Source organism: Ahaetulla prasina, chromosome 16, assembly GCF_028640845.1.
Source record: "Ahaetulla prasina isolate Xishuangbanna chromosome 16, ASM2864084v1, whole genome shotgun sequence".
NCBI lineage: Eukaryota > Metazoa > Chordata > Lepidosauria > Squamata > Colubridae > Ahaetulla > Ahaetulla prasina.
In genome coordinates this window covers 13117521-13143535 of record NC_080554.1, presented here as the reverse complement: position 1 = coordinate 13143535, position 26015 = coordinate 13117521, and the positions used below count along the sequence as shown (strand labels likewise).

The window sequence follows — 26015 nt, the reverse complement described above, 5'->3', positions numbered from 1 at the left end:
GTTCAATGACTAAATCTCTCTAGTCCAGATCCTTTAACCACTGTCCAGAGATAAAAATCAGATCCAGCATGCCTTCCCCTATGTGAGTAGGGCCATCAACTACTTGAGTCAGATCCAAGACCATCATGGAAGCCATGAACTCCCGAGTTACTGTCGATGACATGCCGGCCGATGGCAAGTTAAAGTCCCCCATGACCATAAGTCTGGGGGACTCAACTGCCACTCCAGCAAGCACCGTTCATCATCTGTTTTAGTCTCCAGGCCTTTGATCATCTTAGTTGCTCTTCTCTGCACTTTTTCCAAAGTCTCAACGTCTTTTTTGTAGTATGGTGTCCAAAACTGGATGCAGTATTCCAGGTGCGGCCTTACTAAGGCTTTATAAAGTGGTACTAATATGATACTTCACGTGACTGGATGGTGGGGAATGGAAGGATTTATACTCCATGCAGACAAATCCTTCTATTCCCCCCCATCCAGTCAGAGCTGAAGAAGCTTCTCGGATGAGAAGCGAAACATCTTCAAAGAAAAACCAGAAAGTCCCGTTGCCTCTTGAAAAAGCATCTTTGGGACAAAAATACAGGTAGTTCTTGAGTTACAGCCATAATGGAGCCTGCCCACCACCACAGTCATAACTCGTCACCATCATAAACTGGGTTGGTCATGTGACTGACTCAATTTTACAACCTCTTTTTGCAGTGGTTGTTAAATGAACCCTTGGTACGCATTGGGACCAGTTTTGCCAAAAACGGAAAATAACTATTGTTTTTCAGCAAAACCATTTGTAAAATGCCGTCAGGTGACCATTGAAAAGAACTATAAATGTTGCCAGGTGCCCAAAGTCTAGTCACGTGACATGGGGAGGGCAACTGTCAAAACTTTGAATCTAGGTACAATTACCTTCCCTCCCCCATAGGTCCATTGTAACTACAAATAGTTGATAAGTGACCAATCGTACGTCAAGGACTACGTAACCTAGCATACAGCCGTTTTAAATTTTGCAAAACCACTGAAAAATGCGCTGACTGAATTAGGCTGCCTGCATTTAGGACAGAAAACGAAAACCAAGAAGAACATTCAGAATTATCTTAAGCTATTCCTATGGAGCGGTGTTTTACAAACTCGGGCAACTTAAAAGATGTGCGAACTTCAATGGCTACAGAGAAGGTACTTTTTTAAACTTCTCCCAATTTCGTTTAGCTAGCCCAGGAAAATTTAACTCCAGATAGGCTTTAGTTTATTAACGTATAATGACTTAATAAGTAATTATAGCTCCTTATGTTGTTTTATAGACACATCTCTCATAGAAGTGGCATAGAACTGAGAAAGATAAATTCTTGAAGATGACCTGACCCAGTTTTTATTGCAAAAGATTAAATAGGTGATTTAGTAAAAGGAGTTGCATCTAGATAGCTGGCATAAGTCCAAGCTACAAATATAAAAGTTAAATGCTATGCAATAAAACCACATTTTATTTTGCTGCCACCACCACCTCAGTTCAAGAGCGTGATTAGGGTCAATTTCTTGGAAAAGTGTCATTGATGACATAACGTTCCAGGATTTTTTTTTCTTTACATACTAATAGTATATTAGCAATGTCATAAAATACTTCATCCTTGATTTCTGACCAAAACTGAGATTGAAACTTCCGACTGCTAAGCAACCGGTGTTTAAATGAGTCATGCCTAATTTTACAACCTTTCTGCGTAGTTCGTAAGTGAATCACATGGTCATTAAGGGAATCCATCTTCCCCCATTGGCTTTGCTTATCCAAAACTGGTTATGAAGGTCACGAATGGCGATCGTGTGACACACACCCCATCAGGATGTCGCAACTGCCATAAATGCATGTCAGTTACCAATCATTAACCAAATTTTGATCCCATGATTTCGGTCAAACTGACAGTCATTAATTCTGAGGACCAGTTGTAAATCAATTTTTCAACTTTATATCGGTTGTTACACAGTTGTAACTCAAGGACTATCTGGATTTCCGGTTTGGCTCCGCTTCGTTGAAAGCAGTCTTGTTTAGACTGCTAACTCCTTAGTCTGTAGAGCTGTCAGGACATCGTAAATCTATTGTCCGACAGCTTGTAAGTCTCTTCCCTCCGGCAGAGAGGGAGAGATGAGCATTCAGGCTGAAGTTGAGACACCCAAAAAAGCCACAGAAAAAGTTTTCTGGGGGCTTGAGGGCAGTGCTCCTTCCATAGCCTGAAAAGCTCCAGACTCGGAGATGCATCTGTCTTCTGACAGAAAAAAAATGTAGCGTCCAGTCTCCGTGACGGAAATTGATTTATGATGGATTGTAACGTGGACGGAGCAGATACTGGAGTTCAAGCATTTGTTTGTAAGAAGACTGCAATCTCCTGAGGATATACTTGTTGCAAAGATAGGAGAGAAGAAAGCAAATGACGTTTTGTGGAATGTGTGTATTAGAAACGAAAGTTAAAGAAATGCATATTAACAGCTAGTGTGGAACTAGAAGGTAATGACTAAATGGAAGAAATGAGAATTTTATGATTTATATTTTTTCTTCTTCTTTGGGATTATAGTGATTCAGAAGAAAAGCTTTTTGAATTTTTCTTTTTTAACCTCCTTTTATCTGTTATTAGGCTCTATTTTAAAAAATGGTTTTTAAGCAAATAGTACCAAAAGTCACTAAAAACCTTGAAATTTCTTCAGTTCAGATTTGATACTTAAAAGAAGAGATTAAAAAGGAATTAAGAAACTCTTTACAGGAGTGTTTGGAGACTCGTTTTTCAGAAATAGATCAAAAATTTGATGAAATAGAGAAAGAGATGTTGGATTTTAAGGAAGTGGTGGAAGAGCAGAAGAGGGAAATGAAAATGGTAAAGGATGCAATTTCACAAATATTAAGCTCTTGTATTCAGATGGAAGATAATCTTGAAGAAATTAATAAAGCTAATTTAGAGTTGCAAAGGAAAATAGAGGAAATTCAAAAGAATCAAAATAATTGGAACTTAGATATACATCTAAGATGTATGAAGATATACAGGCAAAGGTAGATAGGGCAGATGAAGAAAGAGTAATATTACAATATAGATTAATGGAATATGCTGTAAGGGTGAGGGGATTGTGGCAAAATAGGAAGCAAAATTTAAAAGAGATTTTTACGCAAGCTTTTGCTCAGATAAAGGGTGTGGAGCCAGAAGACTTTGAGATTAATATTGAAAGAATTTATCGTGTTAATTCTTGGTGGGCAAGACAAAATAGATTACCTAGGGATGTGGTTATTTATTTTACAACTAAAAAGATTAGGTATGAAATCTTGCAAGCCTTTTATAAAAATAAATTTCAAATATTGGGACAAGATATAAAAATGATGAAGGAAATTCCTCCTAAAATGTTAAGAAAGAGAAGAGAATTTGCTTTTTTAGTGGATGAGTTTAAGAAACATCAGATATATTTTAGATGGGAAGTTCCAATGGGTTTGTCAGTGAATTTTAGAGGCAGAAAATATTTTCTTAATTCAGTTACGAAAGCAAGACATTTCTATATTAATGTTTTAAAGAGTGGGAATCCTTTGTTGTTAGATGCTAAGTTAAATGGTTTGGAAATGATGGAAAATGGAGGGGAGGGGAGGAATGTTTAAGATGTGAATATGATGATTATGGTTAATTTTTGAAATTGATTTGTTTAGGATACAAATTATAGGATTTTTTTTATTTGCTATTTGTATGGTATAAACCTATGGGATGATATTTAATTGTGAAGGATGGAAAGCAAAATTTATGAATTTAGATAATGTGGATGTAATGATTTTAATTGTTTACTGTTATATTGTGGATGTAGCTTAAATGATTATTTGTTTTAATTGACACGTTTGTAGATAGTAAAAGTTATGAAGTTAAGTTGGAAACATTGTATTTGAGAGATTTTCTTCGTAATGATATTTGATTGATAGAGTAGTATTGGAAGATTGGACATTAAATGTTATGACAATTGAAGAAAGATATAAGTGATGAGTATTTGAGTTCGGGAAGATGGACTGTAATTCAAGAAATGGATTTATGAAATTTGAAGGAGTATATAAGGGGGAAAAATTGAATTTGAGAAGATGGATCAATTTTAAAAATGGATTGTAAGAAGAAGTAATATGTGAAGTTGGTATTGTTTCTTGTCTTTTTTCTTTTTTATTATTCTTTCTTATCTCTTTATTTTTATTGTGAGGGGATTTAGAGTTTTAAATTTTTGAGGGTGGGAGTTTATGTATATTTTGTATATTTTAGCTTGTGATTGTTGGTCATAATACCCGGTATTTGCTCTGGGAAGTCTGGGGGGAGAAGGGGGAGGAGAGGGGGAAAAATGATACATGGATTGGTTATTAACGTACAGTAATGTTTGAAGATATGAAATTAAAATTTAAAATGATATTGGGGCTGCTCGACTGCCATTGCAGAAAGAAAAGGAGAGAGGAGTAGAAGGAGGGAAGAAAGTAGGTAGGAAAGAGTTGAGAAGGAGGAAGGGAATAAGAAGGTTAGAAAGGGTGGAAGAAGGGAGGAGTGGAGAAGGAGGAGAGGAAGTAGTAAAGTGAAGGAGATGAAGGATCGGAAAGTAGTAGAGGGTAGAGAGGGAGGTTGTGAAGAAAGGAAGTGGCAGTCGGGCAGGCCTGAATCAGTAATAAATAAAAATTAATGATTAATGATGGATAATAGTTTGTATTTATTTATTTATTTATTTAATCAAATTTTTTACCGCCCTATCTCCCGAAGGACTCAGGGCGGTTTACAGCCCGATAAAAATACAAATATAATACAAGATAAAACACTAAATTAAAAAACTTATTTAAATAGGCCAAAATTTAAAATTACAATTAAAATGGTAAAAGCCCCATTAAAATTAAATTTAAAATTAAAATTCTAGTCCAGTCCTGCACAGATAAATAGATGTGTTTTAAGCTCGCGGCGGAAGGTTCGAAGGTCAGGAAGTTGACGGAGTCCTGGGGGAAGTTCATTCCAGAGGGTGGGAGCCCCCACAGAGAAGGCCCTTCCCCCGGGTGTCGCCAGTCGACACTGCCTGGCAGACGGCACCCTAAGGAGTCCCTCCCGCGTATGGATCGGTGGGAGGCAATCGGTGGCAGTAGACGGTCTCGTAAGTAGCCCGGCCCTAAGCCATGGAGCGCTTTGAAGATGGTTACCAAAACCTTGAAGCGCACCCGGAAGGCCACAGGCAGCCAGTGCAGTCTGCGCAGGAGTGGTGTCACATGGGAGCCACGAGGGGCTCCCTCTATCACCCGCGCAGCCGCATTCTGGACTAACTGGAGCCTCCAGGTGCTCCTCAAGGGAAGCCCCATGTAGAGAGCATTGCAGTAATCCAGGCGAGATGTCACAAGAGCATGAGTGACCGTGCATAGGGCATCCCGGTCCAGGAAGGGGCGCAACTGGCGAACCAGGCAAACCTGGTAAAAGGCTCTCCTGGAAACGGCCGTCAAATGGTCTTCAAAAGACAGCTGTCCATCCAGAAGACCCAAGTTGCGCACCCTTTCCATTGGGGCCAATGACTCGCCCCCAACAGTCAGCCGCAATTGCAGCTGACTGTACCGGGGTGCCGGCATCCACAGCCACTCCGTCTTGGAGGGGTTGAGCTTGAGCCTGTTTCTCCCCATCCAGACCTGTACGGCCTCCAGGCACCGGGACAGCACTTCGACAGCTTCGTTGGGGTGGTCCGGGGTGGAAAAGTACAGCTGAGTATTGTACATAAATATGATGTTGGAAAATGGAAATAAAAAATATTTTTTTAAAAAAAGGACTATCTGGACATGCCTTCCCTTGTGGCTTTGTTACAGTAAAATTATAAAAAGAAATTGCATTGTGGTTTGTTTGTTTTTTCAAACCTGGAAGCATATACAGGTAACCTTGACTTACAAAAGTTCGTTTAATGACAATTCAAAGTTACAACAGCATTGAAAAAAGTGACTTATGGTTGTTTTTCAAACTTACAATCCTTGCCGCATCTCCATGGTCAGGTGATCAAAATTCAGATGTTTGGCAACTGTCTCCTATTTACGATGATTGCATTGTCCCAGGGTCACGTGGTAAGCAAAGTCCATGGGGAAGCCAGATTCATTTAACAACCATGCTACTCACTTAAGATCTGCAGTGATTCACTTAACAACCGTGGCAAGAAAGGTAGTAAAATGGGGCAAAATTCACTTAACAAATGTCCCACTTAGCAACAGAAATTTTGGGCTCCATTGTGGACTTAAGTAGAGAACTACCTGTACAGGCACAGTTTGATTTTTTTAAAAAAAAAATCTATAACTCGAGAGTAAACTTATGAGCTGGATCTTGGAACCACAAGGAAAGCTCAACAAAGTGAGGTTGAAAATGCTACTGTGTTTCCCCCAAAATAAGACCCTGTCTTATATTTTTTTGAACCCTGAAATAAGCGCTTGGCCTTATTTTCGGGGAGGTCTTATTATTTTGGGGCGCATGGAGCAAGATGGGGCTCCTCTTGCCCTCTTACCTGATTTTCAGCTCAGTGTTTAAATATTTTTGGGGAGGGCTTATTTTCAGGGGGATGGCTTTTTTTAGGGGAAACAGGGTAACACGCTTTTCTACATAAAGCAGTTGTTGCTACATGCAAATATACAATCATGTTTTTGAGGGCAGAAAGCAGGGCTGCCTTTCAGTGATTCAAAGTGATACAAGCTCAGGATCTAAAAAGATCTTGACAGACTTGAAAAATGGGCCCTATCCAACAACATGAAATTTAATGTGGAGAAAAGCAAAGTTATAATCTTGGCAGGAAAACCCAAAGGTACAAGTACAGATTAGGCAAGATCTGGCTCCAAAACAGTAACTGTGAGAGGGACCTTGGAATCCTAGTGGACGATCACTTAAACATGAGCCAGCGGCCAAAAATGCTAACACAATCCTGGGTTGTATAAACACAGGCAGAGACTCAGTGAAGTGTCAGTTTATAAAGCCTTAGTAAGGCCACACTTGGAATCCTGCATTCAGTTTTGGTCACCACATTTCAAAAAATATGTTGAGACTTTGGAAAAAGTGCAATGAAGATCAACTAGGATGATCAAAGGCCTGGAGACTAAAATGTATGAAGAACGATTGCAGGATTTGGGTTGGTTAGTCTAGAGAAAAGAAGGACTAGGGGGGACATGATAGCAGGATTCCAGTATTTGAAGGGCTCCCATAAAGAAGAGGGGGTCAACTTATTCTCCAAAGCATCAGAAGGCAGGATAAGAAGCAACGGATGGAAACTAATCAAAGAGAGAAGCAACCTGGAATGAAGGAGAAATTTCCTGACAGTGAGAACAATTAACCAGTGGAACAGAAGTTGCCTTCAGAAGTTTTGGGTGCTTCATCACTGGAGGTTTTTAAGAAGAGACTGGACCAGCCACCTGTGTGAAATGATATAAAATCTTCTGCTATGGGGAGGGCATTGGGCTGGAAGACCTCCAAATTCCAGTTCTGTGTTTTATGTTTTAACTTCCACTTTGGTCTCTCAAATTATTGAGAACAGGAAGAAAATCTGAAGCTCTTCTGGAAAACCAGAAATTTAAAGTGCTCTAAAAATCAGCTGATCCAATTCTAACTGGCCAGCAAAATTAATGGCACCTTTTGTATCTACTGGGCTGTTCCTGTTCAAGTAGCCAGATGGGTTTGAACTGATTAGGAAAGAAAATAGCTGAAGGACTCTTGAGGTATGTGGAAAATGGCATTCAAATACTAGTTTTTTCTTCAAAGTTATTTGGACTGGAACGTTTCCAAATATCTTAGGGAGCTCAGGTCAGGAACAGGTGGTATCCTGGCACAGATCAGACCAGGTCAAAGGATGGGAAAGGCACGTGGAAGCTGCTAACCAGCCTGGCAGCAGCTTCCTCCAAGTTGGCTTTCTGCCAGTTTGTCAGTTGCCTGATTCCCTTCACGGTTAAGTTTAGCTGGAAACAACAACTGGTATCCTTGTTGTTGTTGTTTTTAGTTGTGAAGGCGTGTCTGACCCATCGAAAACCCATGGACAGTGTAACTCCAGGCCTTCCTAACAGTAACAGAGTTGGAAGGGACCTTGGAGGTGATCTAGTCCAACCCCCTGCTCACGCAGGAGACCTGTACTAGGGATTCGAACCAACGAACTGCCAACCTTTCTGATCGACAAGCTCAGTGTCTTAGCCACTGAGCCACCTAGTCAGGCGGTTCTCTACCATCCTCTGGAATAAGCACATATTGACTGCTTCAGTGACTCCATCCAGCCACCTCCTTCTCTGTCCCCTTCTTCTTTTGCCCTCCATCATTCCCAGCATTAGGCTCTTCTCCAGGGAGTCCTTCCTTCTCATTAGGTGGCCAAAGTATTTGAGTTTCCTCTTCAGGATCTAGCCTTCTAAAGAGCAATCAGGGTTGATCTCCTCTAGAACTGACTTGTTTGTTCGCCTTGCAGTCCAAGGGACTCGCAGGAGTCTTCTCCAGCACCAGAGTTCAAAGGCCTCAATTCTTTGGCGCTCAGCCTTTCTTATGGTCCAGCCTTCACAGCCATCCATTGCAACTGGGAACACCACAGCCTTGACTATACGCACTTTTGTTGGCAGGGTGATGTCTCTGCTTTTTAGTACGCTGTCTAGATTTGCCACGGCTTTCCTCCCCAGGAGCAAGCGTCTTTTAATTTCTTGGCTGCAGTCCCCATCTGCAGGGATCGCGATGGGTCAGAGTCAGACACGACTTCGCAACTAACAAGAACCACCACCTTCGGCAGCATTGTGGAAATTGTTTGCCCTGCCTTCTTCCAGAATGGTGTCATTTTCCCGGTTCTGAATTTTCCTGGTGGTCTCCCTTCCAACAAGCTTGTAATTGTCCAGCAAATACAGGTAGTCCCTGACTTACAACTGAGCCCCAGATTTCTGTTGCTAAGTGACATGGATGTTAAGTGAGTTTTTCCCATTTTGCAATGTTTCTTGCCATGTTTGTTAAGTGAATCGCTGCCATGGTTAAATTAGTAACCCGGCTGTTAAAAAGAATCTGGCTTCTTCGTTGAATTTGCTTGTCAGAAAGTCGCAAAAGGGAACGCGTGATCGCTGGGCACTGCAACTGTCATAAATGTGAGTCAGTTTCCAGGTGTTTGAATTTGGATCATGTGACCATGGGAATGTGGCAACAATGGTAAGCGTGAAAAATGATCACATCACTTTTTTTCAGTGCTGTTGTAACTTCGAACAGTCACAAAATGAACTGCTGTAAGTTGAGGACTATCCTTAAAGCAATGGTGGCTTCACAAACATCATCTTCTTTTAACAACCCCATAATCCCTTGATGGGTAGAGTCTGGGCAACTGAATGGAGCTAGTAGAATGTTTACTGGCCGGACGCCCTTCCTGTCATTAATGCAGATATATTCTCATTGTGCCCAGAGGGAGAAATATCTGCCTCTACCTAGGATCAAACTCACAGCCTCCCAATTGTGAGGCGAGAGCTCCAAATGATGGCTTCACAAACCCTGTGTCAAAACAAAGGCTCAGTTCTCACGATAACCGACACCCAGCCCCTTTTTGCCTCGTCTAGCATACAAGCTCAGCGGCCGGGGTCTCCTTCCAGAGGGACCAGGCCAGGGGGCTGCAGCTACCCTCTCAGTCCCCCCGCACTCACGTTCTCGCTGGTCATGACCTGGCCGACTCCGGACATCACGGACTTGGCGGTGCCGGTGCTCTTCCGGTTGATGAAGATGATCCCGCCCAGGTAGATGATCAGCCCCACCGGCCCGAAGTACAACAGCTCCCTTTTGGCAATCTGGACGCAGCGCTCCGGAAGGATTTCCATCAGCCCTGCAGATGGCAAAAAGCAGGAGGAAGAGGCATGAATAGCTGCCTCTGAGATTGGGGGAGGGGGGAGATCCTGCCAAGTGTCCCTCTCCCTGTCTTTGCCGATTGTGACCGGCAGAGACCCAGAGGAACGTCCTGTTTGGGCTGGGGAACCCTGACTTGTCTGCCCTGAAGGGCTGTTGGGCAGGTAAAGATAGAAACGACCTAGACGCACCCTTATTCTGTAGCTTTGACACCCGAGTCAGGATTTCATGGTCTCTGGGGAAATTAGACTCTCTCAGCTGCATTTCACAGCTTGGGGCAGGGAGGGGGTCTCAAAGGCCGGGCTGTGGTGGGACAGCAGGCAGGACCAACCAGGGACACCCACACACCCACACACCCACACACACACATGTTGAATCAGGAAGGAGATTCCCACCCATTCACATCATGCACCTAGTCTGGCTAATAACCCATTTACGTGGGTCACAATCTACGGCTGGGCCATGAAGCAGCCCAACACCCTTTCAAGCCTGCCATCCATCCATCCATTTCACAAGTGATTACATAATCTATGTATTGAACTATAAATGATCTACCATTTATAAATAATTCTGCAATAAACCTGTAGTCCTTTGAACCGCCTGGTTTCCTGATTTCTTACGCCTGACAAGTCTAAGTTTAACAAACTATTATTATTAATTAAACATTAATAAATTGTCTACCCAGGATACAGAACTGGCAAGCATTCTTTGTTTCTCGTGGGAACTTCCCGTCTCTTTCATGGAAAAATGGCAAACTTTTTTCCATGTCAAACGTACTTTCCCATCTGAAACACCAATCTGGAATTAATTAGAAACCATTTCTGGATTATAATCTTAAAAACGGGTTCCTACAACATCCAAAGATTCTTTCTAATTTATGATTATAATACTGTACCGTTTTTTTTTAATATCAGGCAAAATTATCTTTTATCCCGGCTCCTAATTTATAACCTGAGTCATAGTCTTCATAGTTATTAACCATAATCAGTTAATTGTTAATGATGATTCACTCCAAAACTTAGATCTTCAAACTGATATAAGGGATTTTAATATGTAGATGTAAATCCTTGTTATCTGGAAATTTTACGGCAAACATGATAATGTGATGTTAGTAAAAGCTGTGTCTGTTTTTCTTCTTTGTTTTTGTAAATAATAATAATGCCAATTCCAGTCTGAGTATCTGGCTGACTTGTGTGCAACAAAGTATAAATATTATTATTCCAAACATACATGAATTGCATAATGAGTCAATGAACAGAAGAGAGGCAGGCAACCAGAAAGGTTTAATCTAACCAAGTTTGGTATATTGTGCAAATATACCTATTAAGTTTTTAGCAAACCTGGCTAGACATGTGATGTCTATCACAATTGAGCTATCTCAAGAAGACTGGGGCTGGGTGTGAAGACCCTGTTTTAAGTGGCTTCTCCCCTTCCTTTAAATCTCAAGCAAAGGCCATGAAATGGGAATGGCCCCTCCTGGTCTATCTGCCCCTGCAGGAAAAAAAGAGGCAGAGTCAAGTGAGCAATCAGTCTGGACTGCTTACATTGCCACAAGCAATCCAAGCCTACTTCCTGTGAATTCCATTGACCATTATCTAGCACCAATTTAGTGCTGGTGGCTAGTTGACTAGACTCTTGTGTATAGGCGTGAGCAATAAATCTTAATTGGAAATTAACGTGTAGATTAACACATACAATTCTTGGGTCTGTGACAATTCACGACAGCCAACTCAACTGCAGGACAAGAGTTACACTAATATCAAAGAAATGATGGCATAGAATCATTGAAGAAAGGATGCAAAAGGAAGGACAGAATGAAATGTGAATGTCAAACGTTAAAATATATTTATTTATTTTAAATAATTAAATAGAATCGTTAAATTGTCCTGCAATGAGTTGTCTCATGGTGAGTTGGCTGTAGTGAGTTGTCCTACACCAAGTTGCCCTGGTGAGTTGCCCCTGGTGAGTTGCCCCTGGTGAGTTGGCCATGGTGAGTTGGCGCAATGAATTGGCCATGGCAAGTTGTCCCCTTCCCACACAATTCTTCGTGCCCAACACCTTTTCAGTGGCCATACAAGCCATACAAGCATCTCCTCCTTCGGTGACTGGCTGGAGCCCTGAACCCCCTAAGAGCAGCCCTCCCACTGTGACCCACAGAGCCCCAAACCCCTACCTATCATGTCCAGGATGCTCTGGTGGTTTGAAATGATGACACAGGGACCTTCGATCTCGAAGTGCTCCAGACCCCTCACTTCAAACCTCAGTCCGTAGAGGTACTTGAAGGTGCGAACCACGTTTTTAATGAGCCTAAAAAAAAATCAGACAAAAGCGAGGGATGAGACACCTGGCCCTTCCAGAGACGTGAAGACAAAGATGGCCCGAAGCTGTTCCTCAACAAAAGCCACATTTTCCCCCAGCTCTCTTCCCACTCATCTACATGCAACAGGTTATTTTCTTTGCTCATTAAACCTGAAATTCTGGCTTCTTAAAATGGTGAAACCTCTTTTGGTGAGGTATTAAAGAGGGCTAGGAACTGCCTGAATTTTCCTGCTTTCAGCCTCCCAGCTGGAAAAACAAGTTTCTCTCTTTTCCGCCCTTCCAGTCACCTCCATCAACAGCTTTCTGGATGAGGCAAGAAGGTAAAATATCCATGAAAATGACTCAGGTATTTCAACCAAGACTATGGCTGGGCAAAGTCCCTCAGTGTCACTCTCATCTTGAGCTCACAGCTGCCTGCATCCCTTTGCTGTTTCTCTCTCTCTCCCCCTCTCTCCCCGTCTTTCCCTCTCCCTCCCTCCTTCCCCGTCCCTCTCTAACCTAAAACACACGAAGAACAGTTGCAGGAATTGGGAATGTCTAATTCGATGAAAAGAAGGACCAGGGGTGACATGACAGCAGTATTCCAATATCTGAGGGGCTGCCACAAAGAAGAGGGAGTCAAGCTATTCTCCGGAAGGGTAGTACAAGAAGCAATCAAGGAGATTGCTAATCAAGGAGAGAAGCAACCTAGAACTAAGGAGAAATTTCCTGACAGTTAGAACAATTAACCAGTGGAACAACTTGCCTCCAGAAGTTGTGGGTGCTCGAACACTGGAGGTCTTTAAGAAGAGACTAGAAAGCCATTTGTCTGAAATGGGATAGAATCTCCTGCCATGGGCAGGGGGTTGAACTAGAAGACCTCCAAGGTCCTTTCCAACCCTATTATTCTGTGTTATTATCCACAGCCCAGGACAATGGGAAGCACAGGATCTTGGAGGTCATCTAAGACTACCATCCACCCAAAAAGACCATCCTGGACAAAGGGTTGCCCAACTTTCACCTCTCCTGGGCTGGATGAAGAGACAGATGGAGGTGGGGGTGGCCCTTTCCAAATCCCCAAGTTAGCATGTCCCACCTGCAGATCTCTGATGGCTCTGCCTGCATGGGAATTAAGCTAGAATTGGCAAGGGAAAAATGTATCTTGGTTAAGTTTTACAGAAGGGTAGGAGGCAAAGGGCACCTTCTCAGCCTTTGGAGCCTTATAAAGAAGACAACAGACGTTCCTCTTCAGTTTGCAACTTCCACTCCTGGTTTGTAAAAACCCAAACTTCCTAGAGAATCTACCACACCTAGAATTCCCAGCCGTTGCCCACATGAGTAGGAACTGTAATCCCAACAGTCTGGCATTGCTAAAAACCACCAAGAGCTGCTAATTAGTCCTTCACTTATGATTATAATTGTGACCGGAATTTCCACTCTAAGTCTTTATAAATTGTAAGTCAAGTCACATTCAATTTTAGGACAAATTTCATGGTAAGCAAATCACGAAGTTGTTAAAAGAAATCCAGCTTCCCCAAACAGTGTTTTTTGCAGAACTTGGCCAAAAAAGGTCACAAAATGTGATCATGTGACTGCAGGATGTTGAAACCTGTCATAAACAGGAGCCGGCTGCCAAGTGATCAAATTGTAATCACACCACTGTGGCGTGATGTGACAGTTGTACACTTACAGGTAACTACAGGTTGTTAGGTCCTTTTCTTAGCACTGTTGTAACTTTGAACCTTTGTTCAATGAAAGGGGAATCATTGCTAAACTACAAGTCCCAGCTTAGATACATACAGATTGACAGAGTTGGAAGGGACCTTGTAGGTCATCTAGTCCAACCCCCCACCCAAGCAGGAGATCCCACATTACTTCTAACAGAGGGCAGTCCAGTCTCTTCTTGAATGCTTCCAGGGATGAAGCTCCCACAACTTCCGAAGACAACTTCTGTTTCATGGGTGGATTGCTCTCACTTTCGGAAAATTTCTCCTTATTTCCAGGTTGAATCTCTCCTTGAACAGTTTCCATCTGTTATTCCTTGTCTGGCCTTTCCGTGCCTTGGAAAATAGCTTGACCCCCTCCTCTCTATGGCAGCCCCACAGAGGCTATCTTTCAAATATTGGAAGATGCTACCCTGTCTCCCCTGGTCCTTCTCTTCCCTAGATGAGCCATGCCTGGTTCCTGCAATTGTTCATTGTATGTTTGAGCCTCCAGTCCCCTCATCATCTTGGTTGCTCTTCTCTGCACTCTTTCTAGAGTCTCAACTTCTTTTTTATAGTGTGGTGACCAAAACTGGATGCAATTTTCTAGCTTGCTTTGCTGTCAGCTGCAGCACTTCAACACCTCCTGAGATGAAGGCAAGGTGGGATAAGGAAGGTTGCAAGAGCTGGTCAGGGCAAAACAGAGGGACAAGCCATGTTGCTGTCCCAGAAGATAAAAAGTGCACTGCTTCTCCTGCCCTGGCTCCCAAGGAAGGGGGAGGGGCAGATGGCACACAACCATGAGAATCTGCATCTGATTGGCTCTCTGCAGCTGCCCCATCTTCATGCAAATGGGGGCAGAGTCCACTTCCAACATATGGAGCAGAAAGAGCAGTGAGTAACCCTTAGGCCAGACATCAAGGCCAGAGGTCCAACCCATCTCTGGGATGAATGGCTAGGACTTTTTCAGAGTGAGCAGAAGAGAAATAAGGATGGAAAGAGCAGCTTTGCAAATCTCTTTAGCTCAAGAGCCCAAATGCACCAATCCAGGGTGGATAAAAATTGATTTTTTAAAAAAAAATTAAATCAGATTTTTTTTATTTTTATCAAATTTATTTTAATAAAATGCTTCTGGAGTAAAAACCTATCTAATGAATAGAATAGAACAGAATTCTTTATTGGCCAAGTGTGATTGGACACACATGGAATTTGTCTTTGGTGCATATGCATAAAAATAAAAAATAAAATATACAAAATATTCATCAAGAATCATAAGATACAATACTTAGTGATAGTCATAGGACGCTAATAAGCAATCAAATCATACTAGCAAACAATAAAACAATATAAATTGTAAAGATACAAGCAACATGGTTATAGCCATAAGTGGGAAGAGATAGGTACTAGGAAGGATGAGAAGATTAATAGTAATAGTAATGCAGACTTAGTAACTAGTTTGACACTGTTGAGGGAATTATTTGTTTAGCAGAGAGATGGCGTTCGGGGAAAAACTGTCCTTGTGTCTTGTTGTTCTGGTGTGCAGTGCTCTATATTGTCATTTTGAGGGTAGGAGTTGAAACAATTTATGTCCAAGATGTGAGGGGCCTGTAAATATTTTCACAGCCCTCTTTTTGACTCGTGCAGTATACAGGTCCTCAATGGAAGAACTATCTGTTGAAGTCTGTGTCTGTCTTGTTGGGTTGCAGAGCCAAACCAGACAGTTATAGAGGTGCAGATGACAGTTTTTAATAGTTTTTAGTTTTCTTAAATAGAAAACTATAGATAGTTTTTTATTTAAGATGCATTAATAATTGCTTAGTTATGTAGCAGGAGGCTGTATATTCTGCAATATTGAAACTGTCAGTGAGTCAAGAGCAGGTCAGAGGAGGAGCCACTGTGGGACAGAAACGACAGTTGCTCTTTTAAAATTATGATTTGATTTAAATCAAATCCACCCTGCACTAAGCTAAGGCCTCGCTTTTCTGCCAGTGCAGAACCCTCTGCAGAGTGATGCAGTCCGCTTGAGGGACTTTGCACTAAGATGTTGTTTCGAAGGACTTTTTGTTCTCAATTTTCTGGTTCACCTTGGAAAGAAGTAGAACTGTAGATGGTTCCACAAAAATCGATCGCTACAGTGGAAAGAAGAGCCAGCAAGGAAATCGGCTCTTTGTAATTCCTCTCCGGATAAACAGATGACCTGGGATCACCCACAAGTGCTCCAGACAGCTGCTCCTTATGAGAAGACCACAAGCAATGCTCTCCAACTGGTTCAGAGTTCTGGGAAACAAAGCAATTTGTTTTGACCCTCTTTTTATTCAAAACAGGGACAGCGCGTTCAAAGGGATGCAAATGGGTTGACATATTTCCTTTTCTAAAAAGAAATTTAATCCTTCCTATGGGAAAATGCTTTTATTTTGAATTCTCTTTTTAAAAAATCTGATAGGATTAAACTAGGAAGCTTGGACATAAGAGGGAACCAGAAGGAACTAAAGTGTACAATTAAAGGGGAAGGGCACTTAATTTGATTTATTAAGACAGAATTAAGCAAATTATTTTGTAATAATGAAGAATGTTTTTGAGCAATGGACTCAGAAGTTAATTTTAAGAGTCTCTGCTCCAGAGAATTGTGTTTAAAAAATATTATGGAAGCGGAACAAGTTTTACTGGACCAGATTGATACTTATTTGACAGTGGATTTAAAAATGAAAGGCTATAAGAGATGGAAAAAGATGATGCATTTAGAAAGAAGCCAGCTAATGTCTTAATAATTAAAGGGGATTAAAAAGAATTTGCAAACCAGGATAATGACCTGGATTTCTCTATAATGGATTCACAAAAGAAGCTTGTTAAAACTCTGTAGAAAGTTAGAACCCATCTCTCCTAGAAGAATGAAATATTTTAGGAAATATTAAAAAGGTAGAATATTTTATTTTCCCTAAAAGAGAAATAGAAATCTTAAGGGACACAGAAACTCAGAGCTTCAGCTCTCTGACCCCAGCAGATATTTGGTGCCCATTAAGAAGGACAAGGGATGTGGAGGCTTAGTGGCTTAGATGCTGACCTTGTCAATCAAAAGGTCGACAGTTCAGCGGTTCGAATCCCTGGTGCCGCGTAACAGGGTGAGCTCCCATTCCTTGTCCCAGCTTCTGCCAACCTAGCAGTTTGAAAGCACGTAAAAATGCAAGTAGAAAAATAGGGACCACCTTTGGTGGGAAGGGAACAATGTCTTTGGACAGCGCTGGCTCTTTGGCTTTGAAACGGAGATGAACACCGCCCCCTAGACTCGGGAACTACTAGCACATATGTGCGAGGGGAACCTTTACCTTTACCTAAGAAGGACAGCCTATCTACAAAACAAAAGACCTTCATCTTCAGGGTGATGGGATTAAGACATGAGCCTCCAGGACATTATAGGATTATCTAGCAGCAGGGCTCAGTGCATTACAAAATCACCTGGTGACATTGCATCAAGCTCCAGGCTTCAACCAAACTTGATACAGACAAGCATGAACATAAATAACCCTCACTCTCCACTCCATGTGTTCAGCTGCCCAGGACCTCAAACCCATGTGATCCTGTCCATCCATAAACCATCTTTCCAATCAACTTCCATGTTTCCAGTTCCTTTCTCCCCACTTGGAACTGAACTGGATATTTCTCCCAATAGCTCTGAATAATTTTTCTATTCTTTTTTTTTTACTTTGAATTAGCTTTTATCCTTGTAATTTTTAATAAAATTACTTTTAAAAAATTCCTGAAGGTAAAAAAAACATGCTGCCAAGTCACCAAGGTCCAAAACAGGGCCCAAAAAGCTTAATTTGCATTTGGGCCCTTCCAGTCTTTGGAAGCAGTTTGCACCTAGCCAGCCCCAAGTGACTGTGCCTAGGTCCCAATTCCCTCCTGTCTGGAGCATCTTCAAATGGGCCCTCTCCCTCACAAAAGCAGGAGGAACAACTACCCACCAATGCCCCCCAAAAATAAATAATCAGATCCCTAAATGCTAGGCCAATGTTTCTCAACCATGACAATTTCATGGACAGATGCAAGGCTAGACCCTAGGAAGACTCACGGCAGGGACTTTTGCGATCCGGAGGTGGAAGAAGAGGCAGGAGCTCTATGCCATGAGGGCAGTGTTATTGGCACAGTAACTGAGAGGGGCAGATATGGCGGGAGTGGGGGACCACATCATGTTCGGGGGGTGCGCGATCGCTGTTTGCGAGCGATCGCGCTCAGGTCCCCCTGACTCCTCCCATTCCTCGAGTGGTCTAAGTCCTCAGAGTCTGGGCCTTTGGTTGATGTTGTGCAATGCCATGTCCATGGTAAATAAAGCCCCCCTCATTTGTGATCTTATTCAAGAGGGGGGTGCAGACCTGATGGGCATTACGGAGACCTGGTTGGGCACGGAAGGGGGAGTTCCCCTGGTTGAAATGTGCCCACCAGGTTTCCGTGCATTTCATCAGCCAAGAGCCCAGGGTAGGGGTGGAGGGGTGGCGGTTGTTATCAGCGAGAGTCTAGAGCCAAGGGAGACCACTGTACCACAGATAGCCGGCTGTGAATCTGTCTTTGTGAAGTGGGGCTGGGGGAGGCAGGTGGGCTTGCTGATCACGTACCTGGCTCCTTGCTACGTGACAGGCGACCTGCCCGAGCTGCTGGATGTAATCGCCGGGATGGCGGTTGAGACCCCCAGACTTATGGTCATGGGGGATTTTAACCTGCCATCGGTGGGCGAGGAGTCCATGGCAGCTCGGGAGTTCATGGCTTCCATGATGGCCCTGGACCTGACCCAGTTAGTGACGGTCACATCGGGGGAAACACTCTGGACTTGTTTTCGTCTCTGGACAGTGGTTGAATGATCTGGAACTAGGGAATATAGTTATTGAACCCTTGTCATGGTCGGATCATTCTCTCCTTAAACTCGACTTTTGAACCGCCGATCTCCACCGCAGGGAGACGATGCCGACTGGTGACCCCCAGGGGTAGGGCCTTCTCTGTGGGGGCTCCTGCCCTCTGGAACGAGCTGCCTCCGGGGCTTCGCCAACTCCCTGACCTTCGGACCTTCCACCGTGAGTTGAAGACTCTTTTATTCCATCGAGCTGAGCTAGCCTGACTAAGTAATTTTAAATGGGGTTTTAGTTTTTTGTATTAAGTTAGTTTTTAAATATTTTGGCCATTATTTATATAAATTTTAGTTTGTTTTTAATGTGTATTTATTGTATCTTTTAAATTGGCTGTAAACCGCCCTGAGTCCTTCGGGAGAAGGGCGGTATACAAATGCAATCAATCAATCAATCAATCAATCAATCAATCAATTTAAAAGGGGTGGAACCAGTGGTGAAATCCCAATTTTTTTTTACTGCTGGTTCTGTGGGTGTGGCTTGGTGGCCGTGGCTTGGTGGGCATGGCAGGGGAAGGATATTGCAAAATCTCCATTCCCACCCCACTCCTGGGGGAAGGATATTGCAAAATCCCCATTCCCTCCCCACTCTGGGGCCAGCCAGAGGTGGTATTTGCCGGTTCTCTGAACTACTCCAAATTTCCACTATCAGTTCTCTTTTTTAAAAAAGTTTTTTTATTTTTTATTTTCTTATATACATATTGTAAATGTAGATTCTTTTATCCATACATAATCATACGTATTTTTTCTAAAGAAAGCACAAAAATAAAACACTTTAATTCTGTTTGGGGTTGTTCTTTTACCCTTTCTTTCCCTTCATTTCACAACAAACCTTCTTCTCCTCTTTTCCCTCTCTCCCTCCTCACCTTTCCTACCTTCTTCCTCCTCCTCTCCTTCCTCTTTCCTACTACCCCTTCCTCTCCCCCACTCCTCTCTTCTTTCCTTCCTTTCTTATCTTCTCCCCTGCTCTTATCCCCTATCCTATCCCCCTATCCTTCCCCTTCCTTCCATCCCTCTGTCTCCCTCACCTCCTCTACCAGTTCTCCAGAACCCGTCAAAACCTGCTGGATTTCACCCCTGGGTGGAACTTCAATTCCCAAGATGCTGGGTGGGGTATTCTGGGAGTTGAAGTTCACCCATCTTAAAGGTGCTGAAGCTGAGAAACAATTAGACCACAGTTCCCCAACCTTTCTGGCTTTGTGGTCCAGGGAGGGGAGGGGATGGTTCCACATGGGTGATGAGGAAACATATGTGTGCAACAGGCAGGCACGCACTCGTGCAAATAGAGCACAGGCTTGCCCATCATTTCTGCAGCCCAGTTCCGAATGGCTCAAAGCTCAGTCGTGGGCTGTGGCCAAGGGGGTTGGGGATCCCTGCGTTAGATAATATGAGCAACTGAGGGGATCCTTGGTGTCCTCTGAGCTTGGCTTTCTTGCAGACGTTTTGTTACCCAAACTAGGTAACATCATCAGTGCTGATGTTGCTATCTAGTTTGGGTGATGAAATATCTGCAAAAAAATCCAAGCAAGCTCATAGAGCACCAAGGACCCCTTATGTCAATTCAATTCAAATCTTTATTGTCAGTGCACAACATATGTACAATGAGATTGGTTGAGCTCCCTCAGTGCACTTCCCCCACAACACAATACAACTCTCAGTGAAGACAGAAAATCCCTAACCCAATAAATCATATTAACAACCACTCGGTCCTATTGCACCAGTGTGAACCTGTTACACATTGCGCCGGCCCTGAAGTCCATCATACTACATAGTTATGATGTTATTTTTCATTCAGGAGTCTGACAGCCCACGGTTAAAAACTGTTCTTTAGCCTGTTTGTGCGGCTGGCTATGCTTCTATGTCAACCCTGAGCTACAAATATTCTCCTTTATTAATATCAGCAACTGCCTAGAAATTGTTTTGGGACAAAATTTACTGAGCCCTTTTACAAAAGAGCAAAGCAAAGGATTCTGCATTGGTGAAAACTGCTCCGGGTTGAAATAACGAAAGAGGGAGGTCATTGCCATTCCTGTCCCACCCCCTTCCCAATTCCACAGCAAATACACGGCTATTTTTACCAAGCAAAGGATGAAGTATTGCATTCATGCTAAAGGTTCAGTGCTGTCAAGTTGCCCCGTCACAATCCAACTAAGTGAGAAATCTAAGTCTTCCTTCTGTGACGATCTGTCTTGGCCCACAGAATGTTTACAGCCAAGGAAAGGACGAAAACCAGTCCTTCAGGATTGTGGGGGTGTGCCTTTGTGCCTTCCAATCTCAGCAGAGGAGAACAAAATACCACCCAAAGCCTTACGAACAATAACGACAAAGCAAGGAGGGGCAGTTTTCATTAAGCGGATTAAGACAAGGAAGTAACTCGCAACTCTCAGTACTTGGGCCAGAAATACCAAATGCACAGGGTTGTCCCAAAGGTGCTTCTTTTTAAGAGGCAACTGGGGTTTTTTGTTTTTCTTTGAGGATGTTTCACTTCTCATCCAAGACGCTTCTTCAGATCTGATTGAATCTTCTACCTACATCCCAAAATAGACTTTTAACAGATTAACAGAGTTGGAAGGGACCTAATAGGTCATCCAGTCCGACCCCCTGCTCAAGCAGGAGACCCTATACCATTTCTGACAGGTGGCAGTCCAATCTTTTCTTGAAAGTCTCAAATGATGAAGCTCCCACAACTTCCGAAGGCAACTTCTGTTCCATTGGTTAATTGTTCTCACTGTCAGAAAGTTCCTCCTCATTTCTAGGTTGAATCTCTCCTTGGTCAGTTTCTATCCCTTATTCCTTGTCTGGCCTTTGGGTGACTTGGAAAACAGCTTGACCCCCTTCTCTCTGTGGTGCCCCTCAAGTATTGGAAGATGGCTATCATGTCTCCCCTGGTCCTTCTCTTCACTAGACTAGCCATGCCCAGTTCATGTAACCGTTCATATGTTTTGGCTTCCAGTCCCCTAATCATCCTGGTTGTTCTTCTCTGCACTTTTTCTCAACATCTTTTTTATAGTGTGGGGACCAAAACTGGATGCAGTACTCTAGGTGTGGTCTTACTAGGGTTTTATAGAGTGGTATTAATACCCCCCTTGATCTTGATTGAATCCCTCTGTTAATGCAATTTAGGATTGTGTTGGCTTTTTTGGCTGCCGCCACACACAACTGGCTCATATTTATCTGGTTGTCCACTAAGACTCCAAGATTCACAGTCACAGTCGCTGCTATTAAGCCTGGTTTCCCCCAGGCTTATATGTGTGCTTTTAGTTTTTCTTACCCAAGTGTAAGACTTCACTTTTCTCTACCTTGAATTTCATGTTGTTAGATAGGGCCCAATGTTCAGACAAGAGATTGTCCCATTGTCTCTATCCAGTTCTGTTCTTGTGATAATGACTACCCTCAGCCTTATGCCAACAGCACTCCCAGATATCTACAAGATACTACCTAAGGGGTCCTAAGGAAACTGAACCACGCAGGGAATCTCTCTAACAAATCCATTTTAGTTCCCAAGGATGTTGAATAGCTGTATGTAACATCCCACACAAGCATGGATTTCAAACTATCAAGAACATTATCAGTGATGTCAGCGCTGCATCCACTGGCATCAAACTGTGCAAAGTACAAACCCAAAATTAGTTCACCCTTGGGCAATTACGTCAACTACAAGTCAATGGCATGACCACAGGCACAAGGATGGCTCAATGTGCCAACACCTTCTTTCCTGACTTGGAACGATGCTTTCTCAATTCTTATCCTCAGAATCCCTTCCAAGGGATTCCCTGATGAGATTTTCCCCATCTGGACCCATGCAAAGGAATTCCATCATGACTACAATAACTGCCACCTCACCATCAACTCCCACCTAGATCTTTCTACAGACCAAATCTGCAACTGATGGATCAATACGATGACACAATGGAAAGCCACGGTCGCCATGGGAATTGTCGTGCTCCCACTCAGAACACCCACCCAAACTAAAATCTGTAACCAAGCTCTACACAACCATTGCCTATGTTCTGACCCACTTGGCGGAGATGCTCAGCTGGTTGAATTAAGCCAGGCATTTGGGGAGGGAATGAACCACCCACCCAACAAGATCAAGAGATAAGTCAACAAAGCCAGACTGATTTCCAGGGGAGGGCATGTTAAAAAATAGATACACAAAAAGAACACTTTTCTGTGACAGTCCCTCAAATATTGCTATCACATCCCCCACTAATCTTTCTCTTTATTTTTTATTCTGGATGGGATGGCACTTCCCCAGATTGAGCTGGAGGGGGGAGGTTTCCTCTTGGACTTTTCAAGGAGCAAGTGGCAACCGTGGCTGGGGGGAGGGCTTTGCACAGGAGTTGGACTAGAAGGTATCCTAGTCTCCTAGTGCACCAATGTTGCTCTTTCCTGGTCTGGCAGGCCTTGCTCATGGTCACCTCCTTGGTCACCTTGGTCACCTCCCTATTTGAAGTACTGGAACATGCTTCACATGGGGCTGCCTTTGAAGAGCACTGCACAGAGCAATGGCAGGCCCCTAGGTTTACACAAGTAAAAGTTTTCTTGTGCAAGCTGCACTGGTTTCCAGGTTCTTCCTACGTGCACTTCAGGCTACCAGTTACATCTTTAAAGCTCAATTAGACCGAGATCATCTCTGGGACCTGCTTTCCCCAAGGACCCTTCCTACCAGGTCAGATGCTGTGGGTGCACTCCAGGGCCTTCCCCTAAACACTGCCATCTGATGGGAGCTAGAAAGCATGTTTTTTCCAAGGCAGTTTCCTGCCTCAGTCCTGGTTGCAAGCTGTTCACGCTGCACCCCAAAGTATGAAAGGCCTCCTCAACTCCTCAGTAATTACACATTAAAAAATTTGACTTGGTGCCAGGCCTTTGCTGTTTTTAATGTTCTAATGCAATTAGTTCTATGGGTTTAATATGCTTTTAACTTTTGACTGGGAACCACCCAGAGTTGATTAGAAAATGGGCGCCTAAGTAACCATTTTGAAATAAAAATGCCGGCGGCTCATAGCTCAAGGCAAGTGTTATTTCATAAGCTACAGCCTATATTGGACAATCATTCTGCATTTTTTCAGACACTGCAAAGCAACGGCCACACCTGCAAGCCAACAACCACCATTGCAGAATCTCACAAGCAGCAATAAAGTTAATGTGAGAATCTTTCTTTTACAGCTACACCAAGGCCAGCAAGTACACACACAGGATTACCTACATTGTTACATGCTCTTCCTCTGATGGGACCTGCGCAATGCCCCTCTGGATTCTGCGGGGGGCGATCAGGGCACATTCACAAGCCTTGAGGATAGCAACAGCAATAGTACTTAGACTTATATACTGCTTCATAGTGCTTTTACAGCACTCTCTAAGCAATTTTAGAGTCAGCCTCTTGCCCCCAACAATCTGGGTCCTGATTTTACCCACCTCGGAAGGCTGGAAGGCTGATCAACCTTGAGCCGGTGAGATTCGAACTGCCAAATTGCAGGCAGCCGGCAGTCAGCAGAAGGAGCCTGCAGTGCTGCATCCTAACCACTGTGCCACCTTGGCTCCCTCTTCACTCCTCCTGCCCCTCTTTGCTACAGAACCTCTACAGAGCAACGTTTTCTAACCTGGACTGCCTCCTGGAGGGATTCATCCCAGACAGACATCTATGGAAATCCTCAGTCATTCAGGTCATGGTTGTTCCAATCCAAAGGTGCTTTTTTTTTTTAAGAGGCAACTGAACTTTCTGGATTTTCTTTGAAGATCAAAGACCAGCACTTTCTTCTGAGCTGAAGAAGCTTCTTGGATGAGAAGCAAAATGTTTTCAAAGAAAATCTAGAAAATCCAGTTGTCTCTTGAAATAAAACACCCTTGGGACATCACAAACAGGATGAGACACAAACGCTATTGAAAAGGCCAATAGACCAAGCCATTCCCACAGAACTGAGCCTAGGATAAACAGGATCAGCCAAGTCGGAACAGCCACCTGGGAGAGCTTGCAGAGGTTGAATTAGGATTCTCACCTGCCTTAAGCCATCAGGGGATTTTTTTCAGTTCAACTCGGACACGGGTTTGTAAACTGCTTTGGGGCTACCTTTCTTTCTTTCCCTACCTGATGTTCTCAAGAAATCCTGGGAATCTCAACTCACAGCATTTCCCTGTCAGCACATGCCCATACATCTGGGGGGAGGGGCACTGGGTTGGGCCTTGCTTCTAAGAGCAGCCAGCTGGCTTTTCTTGGATTCTGCAAAGGGTGCAGAAGGGACACCGTCAACATCTATCTTGCCTGCAAGGTTGCCTATGGCCAAGAGCTACAGACTCTCTCAAAAATCTGGCTAACAAGAGTTCACACTTCTGGTCAGCTCTCCCAAGGCTGTCGGCACAGTCCTTGCGAGGAGCGAGGAGCTGAGTCCAGGGACATTTGGCTCATGAATTACATTTGGATGCCATCTGAGCTTCCCACAACAATTAAATTCACACAGTGCAGCAAACCATAAACCAGGCTTTAAAATCCCAGTTGCATTACAAGTAAAGGTAAAGGTTCCACTTGCATATATGTGCTAGCCGTTCCTGACTCTAGGGGGCGGTGCTCATCTCCATTTCAAAGCCTAAGAGTCAGCGCTGTCCGAAGACGTCTCCGTGGTCATGTGGCCAGCATGATTCGATGCCAAAGGCGCACGGAACGCTGTTACCTTCCCACCAAAGGTGGTCCCTATTTTTTCTACTTGCATTTTTACATGCTTTCGAAACTGCTAGGTTGGTAGAAGCTGGGACAAGGAACAGGAACTCATCCCATTACACGGCACTAGGAATTCGAACTGCTAAACTGCCGGCCTTTCGATCGACAAGCTCAGTGTCTTAGCCACTGAGCCACCACCCAAACCCAATGAACTCCATTAAACCTCCAGCCTAATTTCCAAAAACATGATTTTTTAAAACAGCACTTGAATGACGTTTTCAAAATATACCTATATTTTAATAACTTGACCCTTCTCAGAGACCTTCTCACAGCCTGCCCTGAGCAAACAGGAAGGCTCCTGCAAGGGGATGGAGATGTTTGTTGTCCCTATGGACATGCACACTTTTTTTGACACAGTAAACTTTCCAACCTGGATTGGGCAAATTGCTGCTTGCAGCCCTCGCCTCCTTGGTTGTCTTCCAGCAAGTTTGCAGAGCCAACCTCCAGAGCATCTATAGCTCCATAATCAAAACACAGTTTATCCGAAGGGAGGACACACCTTTTGGGTGGCTCATTCACATCACAATCAGCCAGACATGTTGAAAGAAGGCAACCAGGGGTGGGCTGCTGGGGTTTCGCAGGGGTTCGGGAAAAACTCT

General features: G+C 43.4%; 1 protein-coding gene across 1 annotated transcript in view; it reads right to left on the bottom strand.

Annotated features, from left to right (window-relative positions):
• AGPAT2 (1-acylglycerol-3-phosphate O-acyltransferase 2) overlaps nt 1-26015 on the bottom strand; it is a 65715-nt gene that overhangs the window by 20000 nt on the left and 19700 nt on the right. Inside the window, exons 2-3 of the mRNA XM_058159751.1 lie at nt 11980-12113; nt 9611-9786 (exon numbers count right to left, since the gene is read on the bottom strand). Coding sequence (XP_058015734.1) covers nt 9611-9786; nt 11980-12113 — 310 coding nt within the window. The remainder of the gene's footprint in view (nt 1-9610; nt 9787-11979; nt 12114-26015) is intronic.